The 26,666-nt window shown below is 35.8% G+C and overlaps 2 protein-coding genes across 2 annotated transcripts; one reads left to right on the top strand and one right to left on the bottom strand.

Moving 5' to 3' along the window:
- Nucleotides 1-715: 715 nt before the first annotated feature.
- On the top strand, nt 716-17,188 carry LOC132299411 (uncharacterized). Its single transcript, XM_059795995.1, has 11 exons — nt 716-887; nt 993-1,071; nt 1,160-1,314; nt 3,318-3,605; nt 3,879-4,008; nt 7,410-7,517; nt 7,634-7,736; nt 7,827-7,952; nt 13,640-13,833; nt 14,289-14,416; nt 16,698-17,188. The coding sequence occupies exons 2-10, from the start codon at nt 1,019-1,021 to the stop codon at nt 14,365-14,367; spliced, it is 1,236 nt and encodes a 411-aa protein (XP_059651978.1). The 5' UTR covers nt 716-887; nt 993-1,018; the 3' UTR covers nt 14,368-14,416; nt 16,698-17,188.
- Nucleotides 17,189-18,406: 1,218 nt separating this feature from the next.
- Nucleotides 18,407-23,146, bottom strand: LOC132299412 (F-box protein SKIP5). The gene is made up of 5 exons (XM_059795996.1): nt 22,922-23,146; nt 21,757-21,901; nt 21,596-21,674; nt 19,992-20,050; nt 18,407-18,925 (listed from the first exon to the last, which is right to left on the bottom strand). The coding sequence occupies exons 1-5, from the start codon at nt 23,040-23,042 to the stop codon at nt 18,574-18,576; spliced, it is 756 nt and encodes a 251-aa protein (XP_059651979.1). The 5' UTR covers nt 23,043-23,146; the 3' UTR covers nt 18,407-18,573.
- Between the last annotated feature and the right edge of the window lie 3,520 nt (nt 23,147-26,666).

Raw genomic sequence — 26,666 nt, 5'->3', positions numbered from 1 at the left:
TTTGGTTGAGTTCAAGAAACATATAGAGATAATAATGGGTAATGTTAACATTATTTGTTCTAATTATTTTAAGGACTTTTAAAAATTAATTTCCCAAACATCTATTTTTACTAAAATCGTTTTCACGAAATTCCTTCTAGGCTTCTAGAAAGGACTTTTTTGTTGGGAAGCTCTGCCAATTACTACCATGGTCAATATGTGTGAAAATAGGAAAATGATGAGTTGATCTAGAGTCGCACATCCGACTTTTATTTTTTATTTTTTATGATGTTGTCCATAAAAAAAAAATAATAATAATAAAAAAATAAACATGCTTGAATAGTTTGAGGTTTACTTTTCAAAATACGAGGGCGACAAGTTGGACCCTATCCTATTAACACCATAGTGCTCCTATCTTACCCATTCTTAGTTCGATTCACCCCTACCTAATTAGGCTAATTAATTACTAAACAAAACAAACCGAGCACGACAACTTGGACCATGTCTTGGGCTCTAGTGATTCTGAAATCGGAGATGATCATCTTCTTGTCTTGGACCCAAAAGGCCCAAATTGAGATTTGAGAGGAACAAAACCAAGGGCGACAAATTGGGCCATATATTGGGCTCTAGCGATATGAAATCGGATCAGATCCGACTTTCCCGAATCTAATCCATGACCCAAACCAATCGGACTCAAATCCGACGAAGGTGACAAGAAACAAAACCCAAAAAACCACACACCAAAACCCTTTCGCATCAATCTCTGCTGTAATTAGTAATTACGCAATCTCTCTCTCTCTAGAAAATCGAATTCGAGTGTAACAATTTAGTTTGATTTTGTTGTTAGAGGAATTGGAAAACACGCGTGAACTGAGCTTGATAGTTGAATCAGCTAAGTTGTTTCCAAGGTGATTACAAATGTTATGGAAAATTAGGCTTTATGTTTTCTTTCACTTTCTTGACATCCAAACGGAGGAATACTGATATAGGATTGACGAATGATGTAATTTCAGGTGATATTGTTGAGATTCTCGAGACCATGCCGGACGTGCATGCCCTCGTAAATGAATTCACTAACAAGCTCAAGAAACGGTGAGTTATTTGTTGTTCAATACATTGTGAAATTAGTGTTTTTGTGTGCGTCCTTGATATTTTTTGTTCCCTCTTTATGTGGACGCAGTAAAATTGAGGGTTCTAAGAGTACAGCGAAGCAGACGGCGGAGCTGCTTCGATCAGTGATATCGCAGCAGCGAATTCCCCACACAAACCAGGCTGGGGCTCTTATTGATGCTGTTTCGGCTGTTGGGAAGCAGCTTATTGCCGCAAATCCTGTGGGTATGCATTTTGTTTTGTTAATTATGACACAGTTTATGTGCGTTTTAGTGTTTGATTTCACAGTCCAAATGAACTTTTAGTCAAACAACTTTGGTGATGTAGTGCAAATCAAAATTTTGATTAATGCTATCACTTGCTTTTTAGGGTTTTCGAGTAAGAAAGTGAGGCATAATGGTGTGGTGATGGCTTTGGGTTAGAATAGTTGTGGTTTGATGACTATGATTTGCTTTTTATCTAGAAAAATAGTTGGTATGGGCAGTAATGAAGTGGTAGAATTTGAAGATAAATTAGAGAAGAAGATCATGTTAAAGAAAAATTGGCGAACAAAATTCTATTTTTGACACTTCATAGTGAGAAAATTCCAGCAAAGAAGACTATTCCGTGTTTTCTAAGAGGATCTGTCTTAAATAATGGAAGTGGGAAACAATGTTTACCACTGTCAGTTGAACTATGAACTGACTTTAATTTTCATTTCTCTTTTATGTGAGAGTACAAGTGTAGTTTTAGGGAAGAGTTGCTCAACTGGTAGCTGTCTACTACTTTGTGTGGGACATGTACCACAATTTTTTTCTCAATTTAAATGATCAAATTCATGGGGTAAAATCCAAAGCGATCTATTTTTAATGGCTATAAAAATTGCAATAACATTGTGTACTCTCATACCTGTATGATTCCCAGCGGAATGCCAAATAATTGAGGATAAATTCTGTATGCAGGATTTGTGTAGAAATAGGGGAGGGGTGAATCTTGTTGATGTTGTCTGTTGTTATATGAATGTCATAGCTTTCCGTAGGCTGTGTTTTTTCTCCGGCATCAAGAAGCCAATCTTTGTCTGGGAACAGTAGAAATTCAGATGCTTCATAGTGACAATTTTATTGATTTAGCTATGCAACAGTCCTTGAAATAACTAGTGGTCATTTGGGAAGGGGCATTAATACTATCGCCCAAGACTTGAAAGTCAAATTACAGATACGTTGAATTTACTACAGATGACAGGTCTGTAGATTTTACTACAGATGACAGCGTAGGAAGGCGTGTTTTAAACAGCTTCAGTTTGCTGTTCATCAGAAATTCATGCCAAATGTCTGGTAGGTTCCATTCAACATTTGTGCAAATACTGCCATGTCTCACAAATGAGCTGTAAGGGGACAAGTTTTAAGCTTTAGGCACTATCACTTGTTACTCACAAATTATGCAAGAGAATGAGAATGTCCTCTATTGAGTTTCTGTCACATTATTCTGAGAAATGAAGACAAGAATGATTCTTGGCTAGCACAAACATACATCCTAACAAGATAATGATTTACTTTTGAGATATTTTCTAGAAAGATTATCCTCATAAAGAAATTCTCCCACCCACAGCAGGCTCTAGCGGACAAGAAACCTGAATTTAGCGGATTTATCTCTAAAGCACCAATATGAAGTAAGCACTCAGCTTGAAACTCCTGGTATATAAAAAGTTTGAAGTGTACAGCATTACATAAGGATTAATCAAACATTCTCTTTGGTGCGCAAATAGAAACATAGTGTAGCTCCCGGTCTTAGCTTTTTGAAGAAAGAATCACAGAAACATCATTGTATGAACTACAACTGTAGAGATTTTCATAAGGGATTAATTAAATCTCTCTCCCTGGCTTAAGTAGAAGCATGTCTAAGCACTGAGCCTTCAGCTCAAGTGGATTGTCCTCATTTCCCCATAATAGAGTTTGAGCATTCAAGTTCCCTATGGGGTGTCATAGTGGGTGTGTGCGTTGAGTTGGGTGCATCATGTGCGCGAGAAGGGAAAAACACGTCTAAGCTCCCTGGTCAAAGCTTCTTGAAGAAAGAATCAGAGAACTATCACTGGATGAAGGATATTGTGAGATTGTATTCAACTATTGAAATATAAGTACTTGTGAAAAGAAAATTTTATATCCTGCACTTCCTTTCTTTGGTTTACTTGTGTTATTTGAGGCTTATTTGCTATGTTTCTGAGACAAATAATTTTGTGAACTGTATTGCAGAGCTTGCTGTTGGTAATATTGTGAGGCGTGTTTTACATCTAATTAGAGAGGAGGATCTTTCTCTTGCAACTGCTGCTATTGGTGGGTTGGGTTTAGCAACTGTAAGTGATGATGACGATGATGCTGAGCAAGGTGATCACCCAGTTTTATCAGCTGCTGCCGTTGCTGCTGCTGCTAGAAGCAGTCTGAGGCCTCCTTCCTTGCAAACCCTTCTTGAGGATCTGCCTCACTCAACAGCTGTGCCTCACACTGGATCTTCTGGGGGTGATTCTGAAGAAAAAAGCAAATGTGAGTATTGTTTTATTCTTTTTTATTTTTATTTTTAGAAACTCTTCTGATCAGATAATTAATGATATGTGGTTTTTTTAGTGCAATTAGTTCAACTGTGCCATCAATATTCTTTGAAGATGAAGGTTACTACATGTGGGGTGGCATATAGGAATTGTTCGTTTTGTTTTATAGAATCATGAAAGCAGTAGTGTGGTTTATGTGCAACATCAAAGTGGTTTTTAGGTTGATTGTTAAGGATATATTGTTGTTAATGATATTTTGTCTTTACAGCTAATGATAAAAATTCAAGGAGTCGGAAGCTAAAGCATAATGTAATTGAGGGGGTTAATGAACTTATCCAAGATATTTCCACTTGCCATGAACAGATTGCCGAGCAAGCAGTGGAGCATATTCATCAAAAGTACTTCTTGAACTTTGAGTAAATGTTTTGTTTTATAAGTACAAATTGCTTATCTGACTTGGAACACATTCTTACAAACATTATCCTGTGAATAGTTTTGGTATGATCTTAGAGATGTAATAGTAGTCTTATATTTGGTTTGTGACAGTCTTGAGTTCTTTTAGCTATATTGTGGCTACTGAGTCTAGTATTGTATATCAATTTGTCTTATAATATGCTATTCTTTTTTTTTTTTCTTTGCAAGAAACTCACGCACCCATTTAACCTTGTTGGGACTTGAAACCTCACCTTCCACTTTAGGAGGTAGAAGAGATACCGATAGGTTACAGTCCTTGGTGATCCAGTAGGCTACAACCCCTGGTGATCTATAATATGCTATTCTATTTTGAAGTTTTGATGTTCATGCGTTAGATTCGGCATTGGTCCTCAAGTTCCTTTGATGGTTTATTTTATGTGTCTTTTAGCGGTTTATAGTGATCTTCTCATGCATTTGGAGGTTTTGGAGTTCAGTTTTATCAGATTTTCGGTGTTACTTTAAGATTTTGTAGTGGAGAGAGCTGAAATTTTAAAGATGGAATTAACATCGTTCTAAGGGGCTGTGATGTGATGTCATCAAATAATGGAACTCCTTGTTTTTTTAATTTTGTTTTAGTTTATTTTATTATTTTTTTAAAACTTTGAATTTTGGAACAAGAGGGCGGGCGTAATGTTGCTCCATTGTGATCTAGAGATCATGGATTCAAGTTGGGAAACAACCTCTCTACATGCATGAGGAGGTAAGGCTGTGTACATCTAACCCTCCCCAGATCCCGCAGTGGCGGGAGCCTCATGCGCTGAGTTAGCCTTTTTTTAAAAAAATTTGGATCAAGGATCATGAAATGGTTAATTGTTTGGGCCTTGATATGGGAAAATTAAAAGACTTCTATGGTTATCTGTCTTTTGGATGTTGTAGAAAATACAACTCAGACCATCAATATGGGGCATAAATTGTGTGTGATTGAGCAAAAGTTATAGTACATTGTGAAGATATTTGATTAACTTTTTTGGAAAATAATTCATGACAATACTCGAGATTGCTTATTTGTGCATGAACTAGTCTAATTCCTTAGGATCGAATTAGGATGGTCGTTCTAGATTGTACACAAGATCCAAGATGTGTCCATTATTTATCAAAATTTACCTGGTCTCCCAATAATACCTATTAGAGATGCAGATTGTCTTTGCTTCTACGTACTCAACAATCAGCAGTGTTAGCAGCAAGTGCCAGTTTTAGTTTGCGTGCAATATGAACCAAGTACTAGTTACATCCCTGCCACTTGAATCCTTTAGAAGGACAAAATAAGAATAATATACCACTCTGTACTCTGCCTCCATCCCTGCTATTCTAACTCTCTTCATTCCTCTCTGTGACAAGCCAACAACCTTCTACTGCTTACAATCTGTCTCAGATGACTCAAACTCTCCTCCAAAACCTCATTCCAGTTCTCGCATAGGCAAGCTATACTTTGAATCCTAAGAGGTACATCTAAAAACCTTGCTCAACCCTCTTCAATCTGCTCTCATCCAATGATCTCTCGTTATGCCTTGTTGATCCCAAAAGCTATGAACCTCAGGACCTCCACTAATAAACCCTGTCTTGATCCCATCACTTCCACTTAGGAATTTGGCAAGCCACCTCGAGACATTGGTTGGCGAAGAGCAGGTTGAATTCAGAGCTGGGTTTTTGTGGCTTAGTAAGTTTGCCATACTTGGCTGTGGAAACAGGTCATATGGTGTGATGGCCAGTGGGAAGGAGTTTTCAAAGTGGATACGAGTGCTTAGAGCTGAGGTTTCGCTTATTTGGAAGAAGATGTTAATGGAGTCAATTTGGAAGGGGTATTTGATAGTTTGGAAGTCCATTGGAGTTATAAAAGGTGGCTCTGTTGAAACTGATTTTGATATTTGTTCCGTCTTAGTATTGGAAGAGAGTCAGACAATTGATGGATTGGATAATATATGGAAGAGAATGGCATAGAATTGCGTACTGGTGTTCTTGGGGACATTGCGGGTGAAGCCCCCTCAAGGAAATCAACGACACTGGTTGAATCTGATCAGAACTGGATGGTGAGAAAGAAATGGTTGCTCCAGTGAGCAGAGCAAGAGCCATTGATTAGTTAACACAATGGTGTTAGATTTTGTAGGTGGACCAAGTCACAACTTAGGGTACGTGGAGGTTTTTTAAAGCACTCATTTTATGGCATAGATTGTCAAAGGCCCGTGGATGCAAATCTTACTTTGTCATGTGCCAATAATTGCGTTCTCTTTTAATTTCATACAAATCCTGTAGGAAAGAGCTGATTTCAGAAGATGGATGATCCTTTAGTTATTGTGATCTCTGCCATTGACATGCATACAAAATGTGTGGCAAGTGAAAGGACTTCTGGTGCTAAACTGGATGCCTTAACAGGATGACTTCTCCCTAGGTCTTGTGCCTTACCACTTACTGGCAAACATATCATGCATTAAGAGATTAATTTACTTGTAGATGTGTTGCACCAGAGGCAGATTTATACTTCTTTAGTTATACACGTGCAAAATCCTGCAAATATTTAGATGATGAAACCTGCCACTTAGATATGAGTTAGTTTAAACGCTGCAAGAAAGGATGCTTGAAGGCAACAATTGAAGGCTACTGTTTGGGGATGTTTGGAAGCAATTTGGTGATTCCTTGAAAGCTCTCAGTATGCAGCAGCGAACTGTTTATTGCTCGTCTCTGGTTGAAGAGCGGACCTCTTACAGTGAATGTTCTTAAACGAGTTTGTCTTGGCTTCTGACTACATTCTGAAAAGTAGAAGCTGAACTTGGTTTCAACTATATATAACTGCATTAGATGCGGCGTGATACTTGCTGTATCTGATTAAGAATTTGACTGGCTGTAGTTTGATATGTCCAAAGGTTGTCTTTTTATGGTATTGGATTTGTGTAGTGGTAATATTTTGATGCTGCATGGAGTGCATGGCATGATTAAACTGCTTTAATTGCAAGTCACTAATTGAGCCATGCTGATTAACCAGACTTATAAATCATTGGTATCTTTTATCCCTCAGGAAAGCTAATATGACATAAATTAACAGAAATATGGGATCTGCCATCTCTACTGAAATAGAGACTGACTAATGAATTTATACTTTTCTTTCATGGATGAACTATCTCCATTTGTTTTTTCACTTGCTTTACTGTATATATTCAGTTACAACACCGCATGCATTCACACGATGGAGGTCTGTCTTTTTCATTTTCAATTTTTTCCTATCTGTTTGTCTCTTTATCTGTATGTATCTGGGTTTGTGTTAATTTTACTATGGACCTCTAGACCTTTTTGACTGATCTATATGTATACACACACGTATATTCTTTTACAGTGAGGTAATATTAACTTTAGGAAGTTCGAGAACAGTAATGGAGTTTCTGTACGCTGCCAAGGAGAAAAAGAGATCGTTTAGGGTATTTGTTGCAGAAGGTGCTCCAAGGTTTGTCTGAGTGGCTAGCCCATTGTTGCAATGCAAAATACTTTCTTTTTTGGGATTTGTCAACGTCATTTGTTTTATGCTTTCATTGTTGATATTTTATGCTTGTGTTTCATTAGATATCAGGGGCATATTCTTGCGAAAGAATTGGTTGCAAGAGGATTACAAACCACAGTAATTACTGATTCTGCAGTTTTTGCCATGATTTCTCGAGTGAACATGGTATGTGACCTCTACAAGAGCTTTCTCCCCCCTTCTGGTTATGGATTTGCTTGATTCTTTTATCTTCATTTTGAAAATTTCTATTTAAAGGTTATAGTTGGAGCTCATGCTGTCATGGCCAACGGTGGGGTTATTGCACCTGTTGGTTTGAATATGGTTGCACTAGCTGCTCAAAGGCATGCTGTACCCTTTGTCGTACTTTCTGGAATTCACAAGGTATTTTAACATTATTGCAGTTCTTAACAGTCTCGTAGCTTTCTAAAAAAGAAAATAAACAAATCTATTCTATTTAACTAAGACAATTTGCATTACCTTGTGGAATAATGATATTATATTGTTGCTATCAGGGGATAGATGTTGCCAATTGAATGAATGTAATGATAATATGGTTATTGGTTACAGTTTCTCATCACAATAGAAAGCTCAAGCTCTTATTTATATTGCCTAAGGTTATATTTTTGAAATTATTAAAATGTTAATCTTTTTAACTGGGTATATATTCTTCTTCATGGTCTAATTGCTTTCTGAAACACTAGTTGGGTTACTTGGGTATAATAATACTAAGTGAATGCAAAAGCAAACTCTTTTGCGGATATGTGTTCAAGTTGCATTGTGCTGGGCACAGAGCATGATACACAAGAACATTTACTTGTTGAGTTTTCCTTGCATGATTTCTTTATATGAGTATAGCTAATATAATCAAATTTGCGTGGCACAAAAAAGAGCCCTGCATTACATAATGTTTGTGGCTCAGGGCCCCACTTTGTTAGCCTTAGCATAAGTCACCAAGCCATGAAAAGCCCAAGTATACAAAAGGGGATTTTGACGTAGTACTTTGTTTAACCCACAACTGCTAGTATCAAGATGTGAAGTGTTGTAGATCACACTGTCATTGCTTGGATCACAGATAAATGAGCACACGGAGCTTTCTTTGTACTACCTCTATGCAGCTGGTTTACTATAGTGTTATGATGGAGGGACCAAGGTATTGGAGGAGTCATTTTGCATGTTATAGGAGCGTCTAGACATCTCCTTGAGTTGTGCATACCCAAGGCCAAGGTACCACATGTATTTTTCTCTTGTAATGTGCTATCATGGCGGCCTTTATCTTGTCAGCTTGTTTTGGGAGTCCGCGTGTCACGATATCCATGGTTCAATGTCACTGTCGGAGGGGCTCTGTATGTCCAGTTCGGGAGAATCTTGTTGCTTCATGATACCATCATCATAATCCTTGCCTTTTTCTCAATTGAATGGGGCCGGCTGCATGGATTCTCTCTCACCATTCTATTTTATTATACACCATGTCTCCTCTAATATTTAATGTTTTAAAATAATTTTTAATTTCTTCATTCCATGTTAGTTTTGGTGTCCTCGCTTTCTCTAACCATCTATGCAAACAACTATTTCCTTTCCAACGGGCGCATCAACGGGTCTACGTTTTATCTGTCCATACCACCTAAGTCTTAACTATTTTCTCTTATTGTCACTAATAAGCGCTATTCCTAGAATCTCCCTCACATTTTGATTAGTATAGTATCTTGATCTTTCCTAGTCACTCCTATTATCCACCTCAACATCCGCCTACGTTCTGTGTTGCTTCACAAGAACCATACATCTATGACCTGTAATCTTGATTTTACCTTATGTGAGAAATCTAAATCTGGATTTAAGTCTGAATTTTTTTATATCCTACAGCTTTCTCACCTTTGTTGCCCTCTTCTGCTGAGATTTTATGCAATATCCACCCACCTGACTTATTTGTGAGTGAACTGCTAAAAATATGTTAGGATGCTTTCTGAAGTTGCGAAATTCCATACGGCAGGCTTGCATGATGTGAAACAGAACTTTCTTTTTTCATTTTATGAACTTACTCTGGATATGAGAGACAAGGACTTTGTGACACCGCTTAACATATCTAAGTACTTCAGGGATGTTTTTATTGATGCTACTCTTGATTTCTTTGCACCTCCAACGTAGTGGAAAGTATGAATACGCAAATTATTTCAGAGTTCACTTCACCTTTGGAACAAAATTTCTTTACTTGTTCCACAAACTCCTTTCCATTGTCTATTATGCTCCTGCAAAAACCCTATTGTCGCTGTCAATCATCATATATAACGAAAAACATGGGCAAGGTAAATTTATACGTTATATAGCCTTCTGTCTGTTAATTGGTGTTGCCTATGCAAACAAGATGGTGAGTCAGTTGATCATATCTTCATGCATTGCCCTGTGGCGTACAACTGTTGGAATCTTATAATTGGTTTGTTTGGCATGCATTGGGTAATGCCACGTCCTTCTAAGGATTTGATTCATGCTTGGAGAGGATGTCGTGTGAGAAGTGGTATACGCGATTACTGGAGAATTGTTTCACATAGCGTATGGTGGTGCATTTGGAAGGAGAGGAATATCAGAATGTTCGAAGGGAAGGAGTCGTCCACGGCGACGCTGAAACTTCATATTATTCGCTCTCTTTTTAGTTATGTGAAGAGGAGTTCTTGCTCCTCCTCCGATGATTTAATTATTTTTTTGGATTCTTTGGGGCCTTAGACCCCGGTTCCACTTTTGTACAAGGGACGCGTTCCCCCTTTGAATGCCTTTTTATTTAATTCCTTACTTATCAAAAAAAATATAGCCTTCTGTCTGTATCATAAGAACATTGACTATTCAAGTCTTTTTAGCTGCAATAATGTGTGTATTTGCAATTTTGCATGCAATGGTCAAGAACGGAATGGCACGTTTGTGATTATGCAAGATTTAGTTTCATCAAGTATTGTCTTAAGGACACAAAAAATAAATTTTTGGGTTAAGTGCATTATACCCCCCTCAACTATTACCCGTTTGCAAGAAACCTCCCTGAAGTAAGTAAAACCCCCTAAACTATCATTTTGTTGCACTTAGTCAAGAACCGTCAAGCAACCGTTAACAGAAAAAGAAAATTACCATTTAGCCCTTCGTGTTGATTTATTTCTTCTGTTGAGAGGCTGATGTAGCAATTGTAATCTCTATGTCCAATGAAAATTGGCCAACTCAGAATTATTTTATTGAAGTGGACAAAAAAAATTCTCCATGAATAAGAGAATGACAACTCAATTAGTGGAGAATTATATATATGTATATAATTGTATTTCTTCTCTATCGGCAGCCATCACCACCCTCCTTTCTCTGTGTTGGCACCAAAACTTGGCAGCCACCTCAGTGGTGACGTGGACCAGCGATGGGCCGACACTTGTTTAGTATGGTTTCAAGAAAAGTCGGCCAATTGAGAAACAAGAGGAGAAAATCTAGGAATTTAGCCACCTTATCCAATAAGGTTGTTGCTGAAATTTGGTAATTAATACTTGAGTTAATTCAAATATATTATTTCAGTTTGGATAGAAGAGATTTAGTTGGAATGAGATTCCTATGAAATAGGAATTTCGTTGCAAAGGAATAAGGAATTCAAAGGAGAGGCCGTCACGTGAGGGATAATTTGGGCAAAAGTTATGAATGGTCTTCTAGCCATTTAAGGGAAGTTTTCAGCCTAACTTAAGGAAAGGAGTTGCTAAAAGTTAGCAACTTTCTAGCAACTTTTCAGCATATTTCTCGACAACTTGCATTTGACTGAATCAAGGAGAGATTTCAGCAAGGACTTTCCTATTGAAGCAAGAAGAGAAGAGACGCAAAAGACTACTGGAACGTGGTTTAGTTTGAGTAATAAAGTGAAGAAAATCAAGGAGCAAAGAGATTTTCTAGCAATAACTTAGGAAAATAAGTTGAGATAGAACTTCTATAAATAGAAGTATTGTATTCCATTTCCAATTCGTCCAGCACCACCACAAAACATGCATTTCAACTAAAAAAGTTTTCAATTGACTCTACGTCATTTTCCTATCAATTTCTTTATTTCAATTTAATGGCAATTGATTAGATCCTCGTCAACTATTTCGATTCAGCCATTTACTTTCTTTCAATTTCAATTATGCCAATTTTAATTACGCAATTTTAGTTAGGCTTTCAATTCAATGGCAATTGATTAAATTCTTGCCATTGAATCGTAGTGACAATTGATTAAATTCTTGTCATTACTTGGCTGATGGCAATTGATTAAATTCTTGCTATCACGTTTCAGTGGCGATCGATTAAATTCTTGCCATTGTGTTTGGCTGGTGGCGATTGATTAAGTTCTCGCCATCACGTTCGGCCGGCGATCGATTAAGTTCTTGCCGCCTGTCTTCACTCAGCCATTCTATCCATTCAAACATTCATCAGCCGTTGCATTTCTTTAGACACTCTAAAAAGTCCTTGCTACAAACAAGGCATAAAAGAACCTTACTGGGAGTTCTTACTAGTCTCTCTCCCACACAATCGCCTGAGAGTCAGCCATCGGAAAAAGTGATAGGCTGGTGTTCAATTACATATTTTGGGTATTTTGTACAAATACTCTGGCACGCCCGCGAAGAGTCCATCGATCGGCGTAGGGAACAAAAACCGCGCGAACACTCTGTCCACTTCGTCAGTAGTATTTCTTGGGGTCAACAAGAAATTGAAGGAGATGAGAGGAAATTGTGAAGTTATAACATCAAAATATCAAAATGGGTTCCAATTTAAACAGGTTGTATATTGGGGTTGATCGGATTTGGTGCATGATGGGTCTCTCTCCATTGACGGTGATGTTGGAAATCAACATCGTCTCTCTCCATTGAGAGCATCATATGCTGAGAATGAACCCAGAAATTGCAGGTGAGGACTTGGTCTTGAATTTGGCAACTAACAATGATTGTTGGGATTGATTGGAATCAGGATGTGGGTTTGTCGTAAAAGAAGATGATGATAGAAGGAAAGGAATTACAGACACATACAGTGGATTTAATTTTTATTTTTTCCTTATCATATGGTGGATTTGGTGAAAGGATATGGGTTTTAAAGCCCTAGGTTTCAACAATCGTTGCCATGTCTTCTACAATAGATTGGAGGTCGGTGAATCTCGTCAACAAAAGCAAATTTGTGTTGAATGATTTCCCACCTCTTTGAAATTCTTGTTGTCGCCGGAGTTAGAGGCCAAAGAGGGGGGAAAAAAAAAGAAAAAAAAAAAGAGGAAGTGGTGGCGGCAGTGGATGGTGGAGGTGGTTGTGAGGGAAGAATATTCTGTGGGGGAGAGAACGGTGGCGGTGTCGGTGGTGGCCATGGGCGGACGGTGGAGGTGGCAGCAATGGACAGAGGCTGATGGTCGTTTGAAGAGAAAGGAGAGATGTATGTGTGTGTGTGTGTATTTGTGTATATTATGCATTCATTGGTGATAAGGTTATTTTTGTCTTCATAGATTTTTACCTAGTCACGTGAGTCATGTGCCTTCTTTGGACGTTAGATTTCAAACGGTCCACTAACGTTTTGCAACAATTGACATAGTTTGAGGGGTTAAGTGTCTTTCACTTAGTTCAGGGGGGTTTATTGGGAAAGAGAAGAAAGTTGAGGGGGGTTTAATGCACTTAACCCTATTTTTTTTTACATGTCCACAAGGGGAAAAATAGTAGTAATTGGAATGAATTCAGCTACTAAATGACAGCATCATCCTTTCAGACAGAGCAAGTAAACAGAACTGGCATTAAGTGGGATGAGAATATATGAGAATCTGTTATTTATCACAGAAGGAAAAAGAAAAAAGCAACCACAAATTTGCACCCATTTTGTTTTTTCTTTTTTTTTTTTTTTTTTTTTTTTTTCCTGGGATAATTCTTTGTACCCCTTTCCATTTCAATGTCTAAGATATTACCCATTGCCGATTGTTACTTCTTAATTTTTACTTTACGAGTAGATGCGTGTTGTGTTATCAAGTATCTTGATGTACTAATTGTTGAACTGCTTCTTGTTACATAATTTTTTTGCTGCAGTGTGTTTCTAATTTCTGTTTTGCTTCATGACAGTTGTGTCCATTGTATCCGCATAATCCAGAGGTATTACTTAATGAGTTGAAGTCCCCATCTGAGCTGCTTGACTTTGGAGAATTCTCAGATTGCATGGATTTTGGAAGTGGTTCTGGTTCCCCTCTTCTTCATGTTGTCAATCCTGCATTTGATTATGTGCCACCGAAGCTTGTCAGTTTATTCATTACTGAGACGTAAGTTCACCTTACTATTATTTGTTTAAGGAATGCATGGGATCACAGAATTCAGAGAGTTTACCCTTTATGTTCCTCTTTGATTTGTGAAACAGTGATGTTTGCTTACATAACACATTTTCTTTTCAAGTGTATGAAAATAAGGAGACAAAACCCAAGTGACATTAAACTGGAGTGACAAAGCTTTTCTCAGATTAAATTTAACAGTCTGTTTTATGTTCTATGGGTTCAAACTAATAGACTCGTAATTTTGTTTATTGGGTTCATGTGATGGAATTTCTTCTATAACAGTGTTCTAGGTGTCCTTTATATTTTGCATTGAAATCATTTCTTTAGATCTTGTCATTTGGTTCATTTGGACTAAATTACAACAATATCGTATTCTCTCTTTTATGTTTTGAATCAGTTTTTTGAATTACAACAGGTATTGTTAATTGATCTTTACTTCTTTGCAGAGGAGGGCATAACCCATCATACATGTACCGGCTCATTGCAGATTATTACTCTGCTGATGATATGGTGGTACAAGGGTGACCTGCTTCTTTAAATTGGGTTTGGCTACCTTCGCATTTTAATATATTGCGTAAGTTATTATTCCATTAGCTTAACACTGATACCTTACATTGACACAACATCTATCTGGAGAATTTTTGAAATTCAGTGTTAAACTAATGTAAGAGGTTCTTTCGTGAAGCTTGCAATGCACTACTAATGTATATTTCCATACCAAATTGCTTGGCCTAGCATTCATGAAGCATGATCATCATTTAATTAGTTTTCAATTGTTTTATTTTGAGCGAAAATTGGGTTTGGTTGTCCAACTTATGGTTAGTTCTGGATAATCAGTTTTCCTTCTTTTTTTATCAAAACACTTGGCAATTCCCAACCCTGGTTCTCTCTCAATTATCTTATCTCCCGATAGAATGTAGGGTGATTAAAACTATAAAAATAATTTTCAAAAAGTAGACACTACAAAAGATCTATAGGAATTAATAGATCTTTAGTAGAAATCGTAGTTACAATTATCTGAATGCCTAACACCCCATAAACCCCTTTGTATTATTTTTTATTTTAGCTAGATTTAACGCCTTCATGTACAAGTCCCCCCTCTCCATTTAATGCTGGATCTACAAAAAAGTAACTATTATTGCTGTTAATGTGCAACTATGCTTTTTGATGCTTCCAAAAAGGAGCACATGGAAATCTCATGACAATCTTATAAAAGAAGAGGTTTAAGACAAGGAATACATACATGACCTTGGAGTCCCATCTCAGATATGTGACCTAAATATTGTCAACCACCTGACAGAAAGTATGGACCTCGATAAAATCCTTACCACTAGATACCATATCAATGCTGTAATGATAATAGGACCTTGAGTTTTTCCTATAAGCTTATAACGCTCGTGTAAGTTTCCTTTTTTTCTTATGTTATGGTTTAGAAGATTTGTATTAGAAGGACAAGACACCCACAGTAAGACATTAACAATAGGGAAAGTTAGAGGTAAATAGGAAATCACTTAAATGGAATCAACTACATAAGGAGACAAAAGCACCTCCTAGGAATCAACGTTTTTTTCTCCTCTCCTTTTTTTTTTTTTTTTTTTTTGGGATTTGGGGTGGGGGGGGGGGGGGGGGGGGGGGTGATGGTGGTGAGGGGGATTGTTGGGAAGCCCTCTAAATTGGTTTGGTGTCATCTTTTGGCAAAAAAATTGCTTCCAAATTCATGATTCATGTAGTTATGTCATCCTCCAACAGTTCAGCTAATTTGCATTCTCCTCAACGAAGAGAAAATCTCCCAATTGTCTTGTGCTTCCGCTCATCAACTCAAGCTTATTGTGTCAAAAAAGGCTAGGCTAGATTCTGACAGAATCCCCAGATCATTCCATTGTGGAGAAAGCAGGAGTTATCCCACTTAGTTTGGTTATTCCCATAGCTTGAGCCTCCTTTAAGACTTTTTATACAAACTTACATTTCAGCTTTCATGACAAGCCTGGGGCTGGCTGATATTGAATAAGATAAAATAAGGGCTCCGTCATGGCCCCTTGTAGTTCCTCGTGCCTGACTGCCTTGGGTTGCTTGAAGAACATCCATCAAGTTAAGCTTTAACCTATTTAGTAGAGGAGCTTCATCAGCCTGGCTTACCCGGCATCACTTTTCGAAGGAACAAACTAAAGTCCAATCATAAAAGCACAAGACCTCTAATATTTTCTTAAAATTAATGCCCCCAAAAGATTTTGCAGACTACTTTTTTTATTCGAGCATCTTAAAGCCCTCTTTATTTATGGTGGTATATTCAAAATGTATTGTGACTTATTACTGATACTTGCTTAGAGTTCTAATTTTATCTCTTGAAGTGAGATTGGTGGACCGGTCTTATATGGTCCAATATTGTCACCCATGCTGTATAATTCAGTATAATATATCTCCACTGACCATTTGAAATTTCTGTTGTCGCTTACCCAGCATTTGAAATTAGTTGGATTTATATTGCATGTAACTTGAATTGTTTCTCTGAAAGTACATTATATTTAACTGTTTCTCTAAATCAGAAGTAGCACAATTTATATTTGTTACCTTTTCCCTTTGGCGATATCTTTTGTACCGAATATTTTCTTGTTATGTGTTTGCTGCAATTTGAATGATGAATTATTGTCCTAAAGCTTCTGAAGACAAAAACAACTACATTTTCTTAAACGTCCAAATGCCGCCTCAGCTACTAAAATTCTTTCTAGGCTTTACTTCTCAGATTAACATGTTTGCATGCTTTGAGGTTTCTTCTTCAGCTCTATAAACATTTACATGTGCTATCTGTGTTTTTTAATGCGATTGTGAGTCATTGTCATGTGATTGCCAATTTTCAGGCAGTTGAGGTAGGTACTTCCGAAGAAAATGTTAGCAAGGAGAACCAAATTATTTATTCAGATGGTAGTTTGTGGAATTATGTTTGCCATTTTTTAGGCTCATAGAAAACTCGGGTGTCGAGGAAACTGCAGTTTGAAGATAGAGGCGGGCATCCATATATGGGTAGAGGAAAATGTTTCAGTTTTCTGTGGGGAGGGAGGTATAGGCTAAGAATTGTAACGAGAGGAACAAAGAAAGGCAGGACAAGTAAATTCTGCCTTTCCGAGGTTGATTGGTGTATACTATAGCCAAACTGTGGTATAGGAGGCTTGTTTTACAAATGAGGAACTTGTGGGTGTGTTGTTTATTGCTGAATGTGTGTGTGTTTTTTGTTTTTTTTGGGTAAGTTGTTGCTGAAAGTTTTGAATGTTGCTATTGAATACTTTTCTCTGTTACAGTTTTTTTATGGAAATTTATTGAAGTTAGGGAACTAATGACAGTTTCTTTTTCATCATGAAATAGTTCTGTTTTCTCAAATGAATATAGACCTAAACAAATAAATAAGCCTTTTCTTTTTTTAGAATGTTTAGAGGCTGTAGTTACTTCCTTTTTTCTTTTCTTTTCTTTTTTTAATTGTGGTTTGTTACCTTAATAATGTGGTGAGCTAAGGTAGCTACTGTTTTTATGGCCAGAACATGCTTTTTGGACCTTGCCTTTCAATATATCATTTGCCATTTCAAAAATCTCTTTACTAAGAACTGTTTGGTTAGTGCTTAATTCCATCCGCACATCAAAGTATGGCAATTTCCATGTGAATTCTGCCCATTCCGAAATTATTATTCGGTAGTGGCATTCACCAATTATATATGTATATAATTATATTTCTTGGATATTGGGTTAGTGAAGAAACTTTTTGAGAACAAACAAAAAGCTCCTTCCAATAATTTCAATATGGAGTGAACTCCTATGAAATTTGTGGTTTTTCTAATCGCCTCCAATTTAATAATGAATTTGCACTTCCCAATTTTCAGCCAAAGTTTTTTTTGGGGGTAAGTAATGCAATCATAAACAGGGCTGAACTTGGTAATTTCAGTATTAGTGAAATCTTAAATATATTTCTTTTCTTTTTTGTATTATTGTATAAGAAAGAAAAACTTTGAAAAATCATTTATTTTCAGACTTCAGAAAGAAAGATCAATTGAAATTGTATTCTAGGAACTATTTAGTGCACAAAATTTAATGCTTTGTTTAGTGCGAATAGAAAAAAAAAAAAAAAAAAAAAAAAAAAACTGAATGGAAAAAAGAGAGGAAGGGATGGATTAGACATTCCTAGAGAAAAGATTGTGTGATTTGGGTTGGATAAAAGAGAAGAAGCTAATAACTTGCTGGGTTGGATAAAAGAGAAGCTAATAACTTACTAAAATAGTTTTAAATAATTTTTACTATTATTAATTTTTTTATTTTTTTATTTTTCAAGGAAACCATTATTAATTTGTTAATTCCTTCCCATGTTCTCTCCACCCATTTCCCTACTTATGCTTCGGTTCTTTAAGATGCTTGTCAAGAAATATATATATATATATTTTGATAAGTAGATGCTTGTCAAGAAAATAATTAGTCGGTAAATGTGTTACCCTATGGTGCAGAATATATATATATACATATATAACAACTGTTTGAAAAAAAAAAATAAAAAAAAGAAAGAAAGAAGAAGGAAGAAGATTGAAAATGCAGAGGAACAAACTAAATGAATATTTATTCAACCACAATGGATCGTACCAATTAGCACAAACCTTCAAAACCAGTATTATGACATGATATTCTAAAATTAATACAACACCTGAAATAAATATACAACTAAAAGTTCATATTTTTACGGAATAGCACTGGAATATATCATTGGCATAGGTGCTCTACATCAAACCAGAAAAACAGGGAAGTTCGAGCATAAATTACTCGAACACGCTGCAGTGCCAGGGTTCCACTTGTCATAACAGCCTTGGCACCTCCTTCAATTCGAGTTCGAGAAACAGAAACGCTGTCACCTCGGCTTTTCACCAACGGAAAAACCTCAGGGCCACTGGCTGTGCTCACAATCGCATGGGAGAGATAATCTAAGGGGTTTGACTCGCATTGAAGAACACACCCGTCAATTGTCAGTCTCCCACTCCTATGGAGCAAGCAGCAACCCAGCTCTGACTTCACCGTTAGGTTCGCCAATTTACAGGTTGACAGGAACTCCAATGCACTGCTCAAACACAGAATATGATGTACAAAAATTTGTTGATCATAGTGAAAACAGCAGTGGTGATTCTTCAGAAGCCAACTCCTAATTGCTGGGTATGCATTTCACTATAAGATAATTTTAAATTAAACAGCAAATAAAAATTTAACCTCTTAGATTATTACTTTTAAAATAAACAAATTTTCTAGACGAGTACATTTTGGGCTGCAAATGAATTGAACTATTTGTTAACAGCTCGGGCTCAGTCGTTGAGCAAACAAGCCAAGCTCAAGCTCAATTTCGAGGCTCGTTTACTAAACGAGCCGATCCCAAACAATGTTAGACTCAGCTCATCTAGACTCATTTATGTTCGAGAACATAAGCTCGTATATGCTCGTGTATAGGCTCGTTATAGGACTTGTTTAATATTTGTTTCTATTTTTTATTGAAATTATTTAATCTTTAGAAATATAATATAAAAATACAACGATTTACTAAATGAGCCTGGCAAGCTTGAAAATGAGCCTGAACCAATTTTGAACAGGAGTTCAATTTGTTTTCTTAAACGAGCCAAGCTCGAGCTTTTTAAACGAGCCGAGATCGTGACGAGCCCGAACCCGAGCTTAGTTTTTTGAGCTCATCATGATCCCGAACCGAGCCGAGCTGAGCAGAGCACTGCCTGAGCTTATAAACAAATGAGCCTGAGCAATCTAAAGTTCGGCTCAACTCGGTTCGTTTGCAGGCCCATACATTGTATAAGGGATGATCAAACAATTTAAATAATTTCTCCAAATCCTATTTAGTGAGGCAACAAAGGTTGAATTCTGTTGTTTCAAAATCTCTCACTGGAACAATAAGGGGCACATAACACAAGCGAATCAAATATTATGATGGGCAATGCAACATTAAGCATGTGCCATTTGTTTGGGTGCTTGAGAGCTCTTCATGCATGGGGATTAATGTAATGCATTTCAGTTATAGGTATCTGCCAACTCCAGTAAATTGGATGTCCAAGTTATTTTTATTGAGAAAATTCCCATAGAATCACCATTCAACACAAAAGGAAGAACACAAAAACAAATTTGCTAACCTGTCTGAACCCCGGGAACATAGAAGCATCGTATCATCAGGAAGCTCCCCTCCGCCAATCTGAATAAATTAAGAGAAAAAGACAAATGGTAATATTTCTATTAAAAAAACAAAATTAATCTCCATTCCTTGCTATAAGGTTCATGAGAACAAGCTGGCGCCTCAGATTTAGACAGCATAACATAAGGGTGATTGATTCCGATTCCTGACATGAAATGAGGAAGCCCAGTAAGAGTTAAAACTGTCTTAATTACAGCATTTCAAAAGCACTTTTGTAGGTCATGCATTGCTAGCTAGCTCCCATCTAAAGCTGGTTTCCAGATGCACGGATTCATACAACCATCATTCCTTTTCTTTTCTTGGTAGGTAAGCACATGCGTACACAATTCAAATACACACCGACACTATTGCCCCAGTGGGGACCTGAACCCTCAACCTGGGGAAAGGAGGAGGAGATTCCCCTTGAGCTGAAACCTTGGTTAGACAACTGTTTTCTAACACCACCATAATTGGATATAATAAACAAACACCAGTAATAATACAAGGATGAGTGACCTTGTTATGATGTTTTCCTAAATGAGTCTATCAATAAAAATCTGAAAACCAACTGCAGTAAAATTTTGTGACTAATAACCATCACTGTTATGTTATTTCCGTAATCATTCTTATTAATATATATATTGCAAATGGAAGGTTGAATGAGTAAAAGTTTTCAAGTGCAAAGAAAGGAAGGAAAATGGTTGACACAAGTTCCAGTGGAGGTTATCAGTTTAGAGCGAGTTGAAGATAAATATAGTGAAACCATTTGTTATCTTAATCAGCCAGATAATATTGGTATGTAGACAGTAAAAGAAAAAAAAAAATGGAGGTCAGCAGTTGCGAGAGTTTAAAAGAATTCTGGTAAAACCATCTTTATTCTTAATCAGCCAGATAATATTGGTATATAGACAAAAAAAAAAAAAACACCACACAAGTTCCCTGTTGTGCCAAAATGAAGGACAGCAGTTGAGAGAGAGTTTAAAAGAAATATGGTAAAACCATTTTATTGGTGTAAATAAAGAAGTGCCCATGGCCGCTAATTGTATAAATGAAAATATTAGATTATATCAATGCTTCAAACCTAAAAGGAAAAGAGGATGTTGTCATGACACACTCATTTTGAAAGAGCCGTTATTAAGTGAAAACTCCTTCTAGAAAGTACAATTAACGTTTTCTTAAACCATTTGTTTTTCCTATGGGATAAGAAGTTAAATTCACTTTGAATACTTCTTTCAACATAAAAACTTCACAATAAAAAGAAAGAATGGCCAAGACCAAGCAATATATCGGGTATACCACAGCCACTCGGAGCTGAATGCAACCTACAGCATTCAAAAAAACATGAAACGGTAGCTAACTTGATTTTATGATACCTTATTAATTTGGACATAACCTATTATCATAAAGAGGACAGGAAAAATGGCAGCCATTTTGAACTTTTGGATAAAATTATTCAAAAACTAGAATTTCCAGCATTTCCCAACTATTTACAATTTTTAAAAATCAAACTCCCATAGGGACCAACTGACTAAAGGGACATTTACAGGAGAAGAGTTTTCAACATACCAAGCAAACGGGCTTTTTTATTTGAATATTACAAGCAACATGAATCCCTCCTGCCGCAATCAGAATGGTGTCACCTGGCCTGCAACGCCCAAAGTCTTTGATCAGGTATAAATGCTATAATAATCCACGCGTGAAATAGAAGCAAATGCAACTTTACTAACCTTGCAGCAGAGACAGCTGTTTCAATGTTAGGGAAAACTCCAGGTTGAGATAAATCTTGGACAGACCGATCTACACGTAGCCACAGGCGAGGATGACATGCCAGGTAACTCCATCTGTGGCAAACGAGGGCGGTGTTATACCGATCTGCAACTCAACAGTAATTCGTGACAGAGACCAAACAAGATCACTTATACATGCATCAAAGCTAACAAAAACTCTCAGAACAGGTTTGTGACATGACCAATACAAACAATCCAGGCAGACATCTAAATGTTCATTTTTTATGTTTCAAGTAAATAATAGGCAGGGAGTGCAGGCCGCCACTACCACAAATTATGATGTAGGCTCCACCATTGGGTAGACCTTAGACGGGCACCCCTCCCAAGTGCAACGAAGGTCGCCAACCAAGGTCATGTCTATTTTCTTTTCATTCCTAATTTCAAAAGTTCAAGTTCATAACAGGATTTCACGTCCATCATGGTTGATGTTCAACGCACACAATTTTGGGGTCCCTGATTACTCCCTTTTCCAACCCACTATTCAGTGTGAAGTCTTCGCCAATATTAAAATTTTCCCCAATTTTACCAATATTATTATTGTCAAGACTTTCTCTCATCAAATCGTCGCAATCTACCTCAACTTCTACGAAAATCAAATCTATCAAAAAAAAAAAAAAAAAACTTCTACGGAAATCAAAATAATTGAAACAATACTTCACAGCTAATAGATCCCATAAGTACTACCAATCAACTGACACAATATTTTGGGACACCAAACTGGTATAATAAGGACCCAATATTAAAATCCAATTAAAACAAACATAGAATTCCAAAAATAAAAATAAAAACAAAAACAAAAAAACGAACTGATACAACATTCTAGAGACCATTGAATAAACTAAGCTAGAAAAATGAAACAAGAAATCAAAAAAATCCTATCTTTACACTGTTAAATGAACTTTCTTCAATGAATTACACCCAATTAATTGTTCATTCTAAACCACAAGAAGATAAATTTACAGAAATTAGGGTTTTATAAGAAAGGTTTCACCTTTTTACACACTTATAGATGAAATAAAAGATTGGGTCTTTACATAATTTGAGAATTGAACTAACAAGAAGAATTAATGTTCCAAAATGTGTGTGTGTATGTATATATCTATACCTGGAATAGGGGATAAGAAGCTGAAGATGTGCATGAGACAGCCATCGTCAAGAATGTTTATATGCGAACGAGAAGATGATTGTTTGGAGGATCGCTTCTTCCCCTTTCCCTTCTCTTCCATTGAGGACCTCTCTCTCTCTCTCTCTCTCTGTCTCTCACACACGGGCAAAGCCTACTCCTCAGCTCCTTCGTCTGACAAATCTTACACCTAAAATACAAGCTGACCTATTGGAGACCTGTGTACGGAATTATATGTGTACATAGATGTATATACGGCCCAACAGTATAACTCGAACCGTAATGTCCACCTCCTCATAAATAAATATAAGTAAAAAACGATAAAATTGATTATAGTTTTACTTATCTCCTTCCTTTCACATTAACCTAAAGAAGCAGCGCTACTTGATTATTATTAAATTGACTATACTATTTTTCTGTGGAGCCTGGTCGGGATCGTGCTTTAGGCGATTTAGACTGTCGCCAAAGGCCCATGATTATTATCGAATTGACTATACTATTTTTCCGTGGAGCCTGGTCGGGATCGTGCTTTAGGCGATTTAGGTTGTCGCCAAAGGACCAATTAATAATAATAAAAAAAATCGCCTAAAGCACGATCCCGACCAGGCTCCACGAAAAAATAGTATAGTCAATATGATAATAATCACGTAGCGCTGCTTCTTTTGGTTCCTGTGGAAGGAAGGAGATAAGTGAAACTATAATCAATTTTAGCGTTTTTAAAATTTTTTTTTATTTTTTATATTAAGTTATATTAAAAATTTTTCTTAATATTTTTAAAATTCTAATAAATATAAAAAATTATATTTGGCCTCAAAAATTTATATCTTAAAATAATATATATATATATATATTCTCTCTCCACTTATTTCGATTTTATATTACGTCTTAATTATTTATATCCTAAAATAAATTGTTTTTTCTCTTTTCTCTCTCTCCTCATTCATTCCAATTTTATATTAGGTCTCAAATATTTCTATCTTAAAATAACTTCTTTTTTTCTCTTTTTATCTCTCCTCCTTCGTTCCTTTGAACTCTAATTGATACATAAATTTAATATTGGTCCCTTCAACCGTTCGTTGTGTATATAATTTTGTGTAAATCTAATGTGTAAGAGTAGATTTACACAAAAATTTGGTACTACCTATTTTTAACTCCAACAATTGTTTTATACATTTTATGTAAAAAAATATCCCTCAATAACAATCAACACGTGTCATACCCAAATCCTTACATAAATTTTACAAACCTACTTGATTCACTTTACTTTTTCGTACTTAAAACCTCACGTCCCAATGCTCCTCAATTAGGAAAAAAAATATAATTTCCCCCTATATTTCACTTTTCCATCCAGCCAATAGCAAACTTTTCCTGCCGCCACTAGAATTCTAATTTAATAACAAATAATAAAATAAGATTAAGTATACAGAAACTACGTAATCAAAGGTTTTATATCAACAATTATATAAAAACGTGATTAAAATATATGTTTAATCTTTGGCTATCTCATTAGAATAGAATGTAAAAAGTTAAAACAAATTTAGAATCTATAGTAATGATTGCGAAAGATAAGATCAAACGAAAGTTTTTTTAATAAAAATAAAAGATGGTCGAGCAATTTTTCTCTTGCTGCCAGTTGCAGATTTTTCTTATGGCGCTCTAAAAAAGTGGGAAAGAAAGAGAACCGCGAGTATAAAAGGGGATGAGAGATAAAATATACTTACGTGGCTTTGCAAAAGGGTTGTGTAAAATATATAGCCTTTTTACACATTGGTAATGTGGTCGTTAAAAGAGTTTTTTAACATACCGTTGGAGATGCTTTTATATGACTTTAGGAGATTATATTTGTCTCTGTGAGGTGTCTAATTGCAGACAGAAATTTGTTACATAAACCAAAACTTATAGAATGTAAGTGAGATTATGAAACTTAAAGGAGGTTATGTGAGATATTGGCAAATCTCAAGAGAGGTAAGTAAAATTTATCTTAAAGAAAGGTAAACTGCATTTAACCCCTTGACTTATAATAAATCCAAAAAAAAAAAAAAATTTCCTCACCAAGTGAAGGTGCCCGCGGGCCGCGAAATTTATAGATGCCAACTTGGACGGGCTGAGTCAATTGAAGTTATAACTTGGACTCAACTAAACAAATAAAAAGTTGAATCCTAACTCAATTCTAAACCGACCTTCGACCGGAGTCAAGCTTATCCTTATTTTTTGTTTGGCCCAGGTAGAATTTGAACCTGCAACCCAACTAAGATTTCGGGTTTGCGATTGCCACACTAACTTGATCAATAAGCATCCAATATCATATCGATTTTTATGAAACATGTATATAACTTTCTCATACTTTTATGTGCTCAAAATGTACAATCATCTACAATTGTACAAGGGTAAAAGATGGACAACCTTAACTTCTTCACAATTGAAGAGATGTCCCAATAAAATGTAATAACAAATGGACTAGACCATACCAACCCGACAACAATTTAGAAAATTTTTAGTATATTTAATATAAAAAATAAAATTAAAATTTGGATTCGTGTTGGCTCGTCCAAATTGTACTTCTAGTGACTGTCGTTCCACAACATAGCCGGGGTAGTAATTAGTTAGAAAGCCAATCACTGTTGTCTTGTTTGTGAGTTTTTTTTTTTTTTTTTTTTTTTTTCAACCCTTATGTATTGTTTCACATACCATTAATTATCCCTATATATTTTTAATAAATTCTCAATTTTAACAAACTATCAAGGATCTTGTGACCAAATGGATATACAAGTAATGTGTGTGAGTTTCTGGTAAATGACAAAAAAAAAAAAAAAAAATTATAATAAGTGTCATCAATTTAAATAACCATAATTTATATGATACTATGTATAAATTATAAATTTATATGTAAAATTTATAACCATTGCCATCAATTTACAACAATGATTTAAATGCCAAATTTACAATGACTAAACGTGTCGTGATAATGATAACCTAGGATTAGGAAATCCAAAAATAAAAAAATAAAAAATAAGTGGCAATAATGATTGATTTTTACTGACACGATTGTGCTTCTTCACTGCTGTGATTGGCCAAAAAGTCAATCACGTTTGTCACGTTTTTGTGATTTTGTTTTATTTAATTTTTTAAACCTATCAAGTGTCGTTTGAGGACTATTAATTAACCCTTCATTTTTAAATAAATCCTTATTTTTAACAAATTTAAAATTAGCGCCATCAATTTAAATCACAATCATTTAGATGCCAATTTTGAAATCCACAATGGCACTAGTTATAATATTTTTTCTTACAAAGATAAAGTTATATTTAAAAGTGAATCCCTCGTCAATTTAAAACAATGATTTAAAAATCAAATTACAATTTTTTTTTTTTTTTTTTGGCAAAAATCAAATTTACAAGGACACTATTCGTTTAATTTTTTAAAAATGAGATATATTCAAAAGGTGAAGTGATAATGATATTCTAGGTTTAGAAAACCAAAATAAATTAATAAATACCCCCACCAAAAAAAAGTGGCAAGAGTGATTGACTTTCTAACTGATCACTAGTGCCACTGTGGCACAATCATTATAACTTCTTACTGGTATAAATAGCAGGAATTATTATTAAAGAAAATTAGGATGGACAAAATAGTGGACTCTTTTAATTTGATTAGGTAAGTACTCACAAGCCCATTTCTTACTCACGTCCGGCCTTGAATTCATGATTGGCTAGAAAAGCCAATCACG

Source organism: Cornus florida, unplaced genomic scaffold (genome assembly GCF_030987335.1).
Source record: "Cornus florida cultivar Cherokee Brave unplaced genomic scaffold, ASM3098733v1 CherokeeBrave_3.0.0_Hap2_Chr03, whole genome shotgun sequence".
Taxonomy (NCBI): Eukaryota; Viridiplantae; Streptophyta; class Magnoliopsida; order Cornales; family Cornaceae; genus Cornus; species Cornus florida.
The sequence above is the reverse complement of the archived record's forward strand: the minus strand, read 5'-3'. Positions and strand labels throughout refer to the sequence as shown.